This window comes from Protomyctophum bolini, assembly GCF_963924005.1.
Source record: "Protomyctophum bolini genome assembly, chromosome: 19".
In the NCBI taxonomy this organism is placed as follows: domain Eukaryota; kingdom Metazoa; phylum Chordata; class Actinopteri; order Myctophiformes; family Myctophidae; genus Protomyctophum; species Protomyctophum bolini.
This window is the reverse complement of record NC_137880.1, coordinates 18,697,191-18,706,541: the sequence shown is the minus strand read 5'-3', so window position 1 is coordinate 18,706,541 and position 9,351 is coordinate 18,697,191. Positions and strand designations below refer to the sequence as shown.

Below are 9,351 nucleotides of genomic sequence, written 5' to 3'. Positions count from 1 at the left end.
ACACATCTTCAATGTCAAAAACATAATTAAATCGTTAATTGCAATTATTTATATGACAATAATCTTCAATTTCATTTGACAGCTCTAGATGCAGGGAGCGTCTTCACCTCAGAGCAAACTTCTAAGAAGAAGAAATTCTGCTTCAAAGTGAGGAAGACCAGGCGTGATGCTGGAAGGACAGCGAGCGTTGCAGAAGACAATTTACAGTAAGTACACTATCTGACATGCTTACTGTGTGTTCTCTTATTATTTATTTTATCTTGCACTATGAAAGCACCGATAAGGGTTTATAGTGTTGTAATTGTATATTTTTGTTAATTATCGATGGTGTTTCTTTAAGTGTGATATCATTTACTCTGCTGTTTTTACAGTACTTTTCTTACCCTTTAACTTCATCTTAACTGCTGTGCTTCCCTGGTTACTGAATTTCCCTGGCAGGATAAATAGAGGTCTCATTTTATCATTTTATCTTAATGTGTTCAGGTCCAGGCTCCTCTCACAAGAAATGAAGATCAAAGACATGGAGGAAGAGAGGAAGAACATGGTGATTTTGGTCGACATGATGAGGACTAAGATAGCAGCCATGGAGAAGGACAAGGAAATGAGAAAGTTCCAGCTCCTGGACATGGCAAGGAGGTTGGTTGAAATGGAATCAAAGATGACTGCCGTGCTGGAGGAAGAGGCCAACCTATTGCAGAAGGGACGGTTAGAGAAATGGGCGGAGGAGAGACTCCAAGAAAAGGACGCTTTGTCACAAACGTGATTCCATTTTGTATATAAGAACAATGATATATATTTGTTGCAAACTGTTCATCAATGAATTTAAGTTACAGTTTTTTTTTGTTTTGATGTATATATTTTTTATCTATTACTCTTATTCTAGTTAATTATTAATGACTCCATTTTGTATAAGAACAATGTATATAACTTGTAAATATGAACTGAGTACCTTGATAAATCATCTAAAAAAATTAAATGGGTCTGCATGTATCTTATTATGATACTCATTGTGTTTTAAAGTATTTCAAATACAGGAAAAGGTGCAGTGGAATAACTAGTGATTTAGATTTGTCAAACGCTGAAATAATGCCATATATTATAAACACTGAAATACATGCCACTGACAATGAACACTACCTCACATAATCACATTCCCTTTTTATAGTAATTTATTATTATGTAAAACACAATCCACAAACAGAAAAAACAGTGGTATTCCAGTTTTCTGCATAATATGTTGTGTGTTCTTTTAATCATACTCTAGGATAAAAACAAACAAACACTGCTGGATATTATAAGAGATTTTATCTCACATTTCTAGCTGTTTCAGTCAACACAACACAATATCTTATAATCTTTAACGGTTTTAGAGTTCAACTCAAAAACCTTAAGGAAGAATCAGTCAAATGTGGCAAATTTAACAATGTAGTTCAGTATCCAATCATAGCCCAGTAATAAACCTATGTGGTGGCCTGTCTCACCAGAAGAGTCTGGTGACAGGCACCTCAGTGCTTGTTCTGATGGTAGCCATGCTAAATGCATGTTTACACTTCTCTATAATGAGTCGACTTAAGCTAATGCTAACCTAATTGCTTTCTAGAGAGCATTCATTTTATAATGGTGGACTGTTGTCTGCTGTCCAAGGCACTGCACTGCAAATGTCCATGTGTGCATGCGGGCCCAGAGAAGTGATTGATTTCCTTTTTCATTTCAAGGACCATAAGTTTAATAATATTAGATCATGGACCCCCATTTTATAAGATTTATCTCTGGAACCTCAGTGTAACCCATCTCAGGGTTAATTTGACTCTGGGAATGTACAAATTGAACCAAATGGACATTTGGTTCAATTTGTACATTCCCAGAGTTTTCAGCCTGTTGCAGAAGACATGGAGTGAGTTTGGAGTTCTGACTGGGAGAGATCAGTCCTCAGCTTTGGAATGTAGGTATTTATCCCAGAATTCACCAACTCAACTCAAATTTTATTTATACATTTAACATCATTTATCATTTAACATCACAAAGTCAACCAAAGTAAAAGTAAACAAAGGGAAAACAATGCAATATAAACAGACATTAACAGACCACCTCGGCGAAGCGGTCATTATCAAGACATAACTCACCGCTGAATTCAGCGATTGACCAATGACCAATCAGAATCAAGCATTCAACCAAGCAATGTAATAAAGACATGGCATATAACAGGCATTAGAAAGCAAGAAGCAAACAGCGCAATATAAACAGACATTTGCAAAATAAAAGACACAAACTAGCAAGCATTTGCTTCCAGTGAGGGGAAAACGGCTACCTCAGCTTTCTCTGAAGTCCAAGGAGAAAAAATATGTCTTTAGCAGGGATTTAAAAACGTTTTGGACCAGCTGCAAACGCCTAAGCAGCGATTGGTCGATGCCAACATACAGTGAAATGCAATAGTCCAGTCACCAGAACACAGGAACTTACATCTAATATATTAAAAATCACACCCGTGTGAAGTGAGGGGCGCTCTTATCATTATACATCATCATACATCATCTCATGTACAACTGAATTTATGTGATTCGATAGCCAATTTGCTCATCTACATATATGACCTAATTTCTGCAAGCAATCATACAGAGATGTTCCCTTAAATAAAGTTATTATTAAAGGATGGGGTTGCTTCAGTCATCAAATCAATTTCTGTAGGCCTACGTTTTGCTTTTTAATTACTGAAACTGTACCCATCATTTTCCAATGCTAGTAAGGCAAGGCTGATAAAAGTATTAAACTCCCAAAAGTCACCATTCACCTCTGTTAAAAGGTTTCTGCTTTGTTAAAAAATGAAAGTCTTAAAGGGACACTTTTTGCAAAATAATATATGTTAATGACGTTTAGAAGATCTAGAACACTTTCCCTTTTCACTTCACTCAAAATCTTCTAAACACCATTAACAAAAAGGTTACCCTTTAAGTCAACCGACTGGTGCTCTCAGGTGGGCGGGGAGGGCGTTCCACAGTTCGGGGGCGACCGAGCAGAAGACACGGTCACCCATGATGCGGAGCTGGAGCTGTTTAATTACTGCTCTTCTCTAGCAGTTTGAGGCAGATCAGCATGGAGGCATTTACAGTAGTTGAAATTGGAGATGATGGAAGCTTTGATAAGGATGGGTTCACTCCTCCTTGGTGATGAAGGTCAAATCCTCCAGATGTTGTAAAGTACAAAGCTATACAGGAACGAGTGATTGCTACACATGTGTGCCTTGAAGGACAGCCCAGGATCTCTCTCAGATTGTTGAAAGTTTGAGCAAGCATCATCTATGGGTGTTGTCGATGGAAATGGACCCAGGTCTATAAGATCTGTGATGCAGACCTGAGGACAGACAATACAAGAATCAAAGATTCAATAGATACAATAACACCATATTTAGAAAGAAAGAAAGAAAGAAAGAAAGATGAACAGAGTAATGGAAAGAGAAGGACTAGAACTCCATACCTCTCCTACTTAGCTTTTGGCTAATCCCATGCAAAGCAGTGCATCTTTGCATCTTGCAGCCAATATATGTCATTATAGCTAAATATCTACAACCTCACACAAGAGCTTATAGATCTGTTATTTTTGTGCGACAGTGTCACACAGCGAGCAAAGTATAAAATTGAGCATGAATTTATGAAAAAACACCAAAAGGATGAAATGATATAAATATGAGATCATATTGACATCGGTAATATCGGTTATCGGCCATAATTAATTATATCGGATATCGATATCGGTCAAAATGTCTTATCGGCACATCCCTACAAGGGATGCTTTGCAGTGATGTAAATCATATTTTACAGCATCTTATGACAGACGCAAAAATAATAATAAAGTATAAATAGTATTATGTATTAAAGAAATGTATTAAAACAAACAAAAGCTTTAAAAAAGTGCAGTGACTAGAACTATGAATATGTTACACTTGGCTCTCTCTTTTGCATTTACAAACTTTTGTATTGACCTTTACTTACTGTGTGCCTGTGGGTGCTGAGTGCTGAAAACTTTCATCAACTGAGGCTTGGAGTTCCCACATCCCCTCCTAGCAGCCACTTAGAAGTTCTGTTGGACACCATGCAGGACAGCCATCTGCTGGACATATCAAGTACATGCAGCTCTAAGACAACTTCATATTCCACAATGGAGAATGTGGTAACATAAGCAATTATTGCTTATGTGCAATAAGATGGTTATTATTGGAAATGAAACCGCTAAGCTACTTAGTAACAACAGCAATACATTATAATTTGACAGAAAATATTTATTTAACAAAGTAAGGTCTAATATCGACATGGCTTCACTGTGGATCTGTGTAATTCACACACAAAAAATATATATGATAATTTGCAATATAAAAAATATATATATTTAGAGATTTACTACTTCCTTGGTCTACTGTCAACAATTTGACACTGATCAGTAGTAGTAGTTTGCAAGATTAGTCGCGGAGGTGCAGACACACAAATTATGTGCAAATCTAGATGGCTCGCTCCTTGGTGCCACACCAAGCTACAAGCTCACGTGTTGCAATGCGATGCATTGTGAGCTTGTAGATCAGCTATTTATTACTATTATTGCACACCACCAACTAAGTATATCAGGGCTTATGTGTTGTTTAATCAGACTACTCGATTTAGTTGATAAGACTAAGTCTAAATATGGTTCATTGGGAATGATATATATAGCAGGGTAGCTCTTCAGAGCAATGAGGCCCATGTCTGGGCTCAATCATTTTCCTGTACTGCACTCACAAGAAAATATGGCCAAATTAATGGGCACATATACACACATGTAGTTCCAACATACTGTATTGTCGCTGTCGGGTAGAAACCTTGCATGTTCAAAACCGTTACTATTCAGGAAATGGAAAAGAATGACCTGTGTCACAAGCTCTTAATACTTATTCATTGGTTAAATATTTATGAAACACACAGACAGCCACTCTCAACCTGGTGTCCATATTTTGTGCATGTCATTATAGCTAAAGATCTACGACCTCACACAAGAGTTTATAGATCTGTTATTTTTGTGCGACACTGTCACACAGCAAAGTATAAAATAGAGCATGAATTTATGAAAAAACACCAAAAGGATGAAATTATATAAATACAAGGTTAATACCTGACACTAGCGATGATATGCTGAGCTTTTGAGCCATTCTAGAACATACATGTGTATGCTTTTGCAGCAGTGAGACATAAAAACAGATCTAAATCTACTGTTACCTAATAGTCACCATTAATAAACCTATTATACACCAGTGGTTCCCAAACATTTCTCAATCAGGGCAGGGCCCACTTGAAAATCTCACAAACATTTGAATCTGATCACTGAAAGTGGTCAGATGGGTGGACCATTGTGCATTTTCAGAGCATGTTTATTTTAAGAATCAATTAATGCATTGTGTTTTGGCTTGCATCAATGGAACTAACTTAGTATAGGCCTACTCGATTTCATTACAATTTCAAAAGATTAGAATGAGAAAATACTAATCTTAGTCAGAAAGACTATATAAGAATATTACTATACTATTCTGATTGATCTTTACCCTCCCACAGTGTAGACTATAGAATTATGTAGCCTACTAAATCTAATCAGAATCAGATTATGTGGTATTGGGGTTCCCCTGGCACCAAATCCTTCCAGATGGGGGTCCACTGCCCTAATGTATCAATTTGGGGGTCCTTTGCATGAAAATGTTTGAGAAACTGAAAGGATTTACTTTATTATTTGCGGCTATTTTGATTTGACAGGATTTTCATCAGGTGAGGTCTATGACCATGGTGAAGAGCTGTTTCGATCTCACTGAATCTTTAATCTAGAATCATACATGTGATCGAAACGTTGAGACAAATATTAAAGTAAATCCTTACCTGGAAAGTGGTGTGCGTGCTCTTTGACTGTGTTTTGGAGCGATCGCGTTTTGTTAATCTTTAATAGTTTCATGGCCCAGCAGCCAGCAGCACTCACCGTCGATGTGCGTGCTTTGAAACACTTCTTACGGTATCTCCCTACTGACAAGCTGAAGCAAATACAATAATACTGTGTCTTGAAACAGACTGTTTCAGGAAGGAAAAGTGGGCGCTGTTTTCCTTTATTTTTTGCCGATGGGTTCTCACTCAGAACGATAAGAACGAATAACCATCACAATGATAAAAAAAAATCAGCATCTTATAAAGGGGAACTGCCCAAAGCACACGAAACTGTAGTATATGTTCACGTTCTGTTCTCCAGACTCAAAGAGTTTCGTTTCAGCAGCACTTGAGTAATTTCGATGCATAATTTCTATCTTAAATGATGAGTCTTGAGTCTCTTGACCATATAATTAATGCTTAATACCATGGAATGGAGAGGTTTCAGATAGCTAGCTAGCTAGCTAGCTTAGCTAGTTAGCTAGCTAAACATAAACGGACAGTGTTTTCAGTTAGAAATGCATTTTTTTTTAAATTTACCTTCCAGTTCTGATTGGTTGTTTAACGTGAGCTCGGACGCAACAGTTGAGTGACGTATAGCGCCGGTTATCATTTTGAACTTGGAAACACGACGCCGATTGGCTCGGCGCGCCGTTGCTAGGATACGGCGACATACGTCACGCGTCCACAAAGGTAAGAGCGCGTTGAACACCCATATTTGGACCGCCGACAATTCTCCTCCAGCCAATCACAGCTCGACTCACCAACGGCATAAAAGCGGGACGCACAGAGGCTACTGTACATTTTGTGTTTGTGCTGCGCAGAGTGTAGGTCGTTTTCAGACAGAGAGAAGCACACGTTGGAGTTTTGCAGAGTTATCGGTTGCCGTTTGGAGGACTTTTGTGTCTTTGGATGTGCATTTGTGCACTTACATTATCCTGATTCCTGCAGACCTGGGCTGCCCTTTAAAGGACTTCATCTTTACGTGAGAGAAAGAAGCCACAAACAGCATTAGCATGCCTGGCAGAACGGGGGCAGCAGAGGTTAAGACCAACCTGATCATCAACTACCTGCACCAGAGCACCAACGACAAGGACCTGATGTCTCTTTTCAGCACCATCGGAGTGGTGCAATCCGCCAGGGTCATCATGGACAAGGTCCGGGGCCACAGTTTGCAGTATGGGTTCGTAAACTACATGCACCATGCTGATGCAACAAGAGCCGTCGAGACTCTGAACCGACAAAAGCTGCAGTCCAAATCCATCAAGGTGTCGTATGCGCAGAAGCGCAGTCCTGCCGCAGTCAAAGACACAAAGGCTGTCGCGGGTGGCCCGCCTAAGACCGTGAGCCCAACGGAAGAAGAGCTGGAGCAGAGGTTCTCCAGCATGATTCTCGACGACGTGGAAGAGGCCAAGTCCTGTCCGGCGCACGTTAAAGTCAAGGAAGAGGAGGAGGAGGCCGGACACCAGCCGCACGACCAGAAGCCTTCTCCGGGAGCCTCTGGCCAGCAGGCGGACGAGGCATCGCTGACCACCATCAAACAGGAGGGCCCCCCCACGCCCGCTGACCAGCACTCCGACCCGCTGGTTGTCGAGGCAATGGATAATTTCAGCAAGCTTCAGCTGTGCCACCAGCACCTCCAAATCCCCACCGGACCCTGTGACCAGCGCCCTGACACACAGGCTGCGGAGGAGGCCGCATGCAAACGGCTGATCGACCAGGAACCCGTCAAACCCTTTTTGGGCAAGAACCTCTACCCAACGGCCAATGTCACCCCCCAGTGCGAGGCCAAGCATCGCTCTGATGGAAAGGCGGAGCTAACCTCCCAGCAGCGCAAGCATCACCAGGGTGGCACGGGCAACAGGGTGCAGCTGCGACGCTCGCCCCGCATCTTCGTCTACAACCTGGGCCAGGACGACGACGAGGACGTCCTGCTCCAAATGTTTGGGAACTTTGGCGTGGTCACCGACGTCAAGGTGTTCCGAGATCTCCGCACCAACAAGTGCAGGGGACTGGCCTTCGTTACAATGGCAACCTACAAACAGGCCGTTGAAGCCATCGCCAGGCTCAACGGCCAGCCTCTCGGAGACAACATCCTGAACGTTTCTTTCAAGATCCAGGACAACAAGAAAGAGAGGCAAACGTTTGCCAACCACGTGCCCGACTTTCAGCACAAAGAGAGGGCTGTGTTCAAGCTCAGTGACGATAGTATCCACGTGACTGTTCAGAACAAAAAGAGAGCCAGGTACACACTGGACGACCTGGAGAGAGATGGACACGGTGACAACCATCACTACGTCTTTACGCAACCTAAGCGTCAGCGAGCAGCGCGCATATGTTAATGTATTAACTTGCGTGCATCTCTACACCCCTTCCCCACATGCCAGGAGCAGTGATTTAGGTGGCAAAGCCCCACACTCCTCCCCACAAGGACTAGGTGCCAACATTGGCAGTTGGCAAAAGCTCCACTGTTGGATCCAATGTTTCCAAATATTATGGACAACATACTGTAAGTGTAAATACTGTAAATATTGTTTTGACTGCCACCTACTTTTTTATCTGATCTGTTGTGTGCTTTCTGCTTTGCATATTTGAATCACTTTGACATTTAACATTTTTTACTTGCATTTTTACTTGCAATTGTTAATAAATCATATTTACTTAAATATATTTCTGATTTGCTTGTGGTTCTTTTTTATGGTATGTTTTTATGTAGGCTACATACAAATACAATGTGTGTGTTTAGAGGCTTGTAATCTTTAATGTAGGTCATGGGTTACTCACTAATGGTTTGATTTGGTACAGCCACCAGGTCTTTTGTTCAAAATAGCATCCTAGGGATTTATTTCAGTAACAATATATAGAGGAATTAGTTTTTCTGATAAATAAAAAGTAGGTCCTCTTTTCTTTAGCACCACTAAGGTACTACAATTTCAGACAACTAAACTAAACAGTGTACATGAACTGTAGCATCCCTATTCTGGGTGAATATACTGCAAAATATAGGATAATTACAATCTAACAAGCTTGTAGATCGGCTATATGGGGCAATGAGATGGCTGTGTAGAGGTTAGAGGGGGAACGGTGGGTAGTTCAAAGATAGAGCCCTTGGGGGGGCACTGGTCAAAATGCACTATACTGCATTTAAGTATTTTTTTTTTAAGACTAATTATGTTATGACTGCACTTACTGTAAAGCAGGACAACCTGTTAAAACTGTCAGAAGATCTGATGGATCTGATGAAGTGTTAGCCTAATCAATTACATATTGTCCTATGGTCCAGGTACGGAAGGCAGCATCAGTGAATAGAATAAAATTAGTTTCTATGATAACTGGGAAGGGAACACTCGTTGCTGCCATATCTCCCTATTTCATATTAAGACCTGATCTACAAGCTCACAATGCATTGTAAAGGGACGCATTGTGA

At 40.6% G+C, this 9,351-nt stretch overlaps 2 protein-coding genes across 2 annotated transcripts in view; one reads left to right on the top strand and one right to left on the bottom strand.

Moving 5' to 3' along the window:
* Window positions 1–2,896: 2,896 nt before the first annotated feature.
* Window positions 2,897–9,351, bottom strand: part of cnstb (consortin, connexin sorting protein b) — a 30,640-nt gene continuing 24,185 nt past the window's right edge. Inside the window, exons 12-13 of the transcript XR_013965878.1 lie at window positions 3,987–4,101; window positions 2,897–3,348 (exon numbers count right to left, since the gene is read on the bottom strand). The gene's annotated coding sequence lies outside the window, so the exon portion shown is untranslated. The remainder of the gene's footprint in view (window positions 3,349–3,986; window positions 4,102–9,351) is intronic.
* Window positions 6,941–8,266, top strand: LOC308334598 (ELAV-like protein 1; the record flags this gene model as incomplete). Its single annotated transcript, XM_080791401.1, has 1 exon — window positions 6,941–8,266. The coding sequence occupies one exon, from the start codon at window positions 6,941–6,943 to the stop codon at window positions 8,264–8,266; it is 1,326 nt and encodes a 441-aa protein (XP_080647527.1).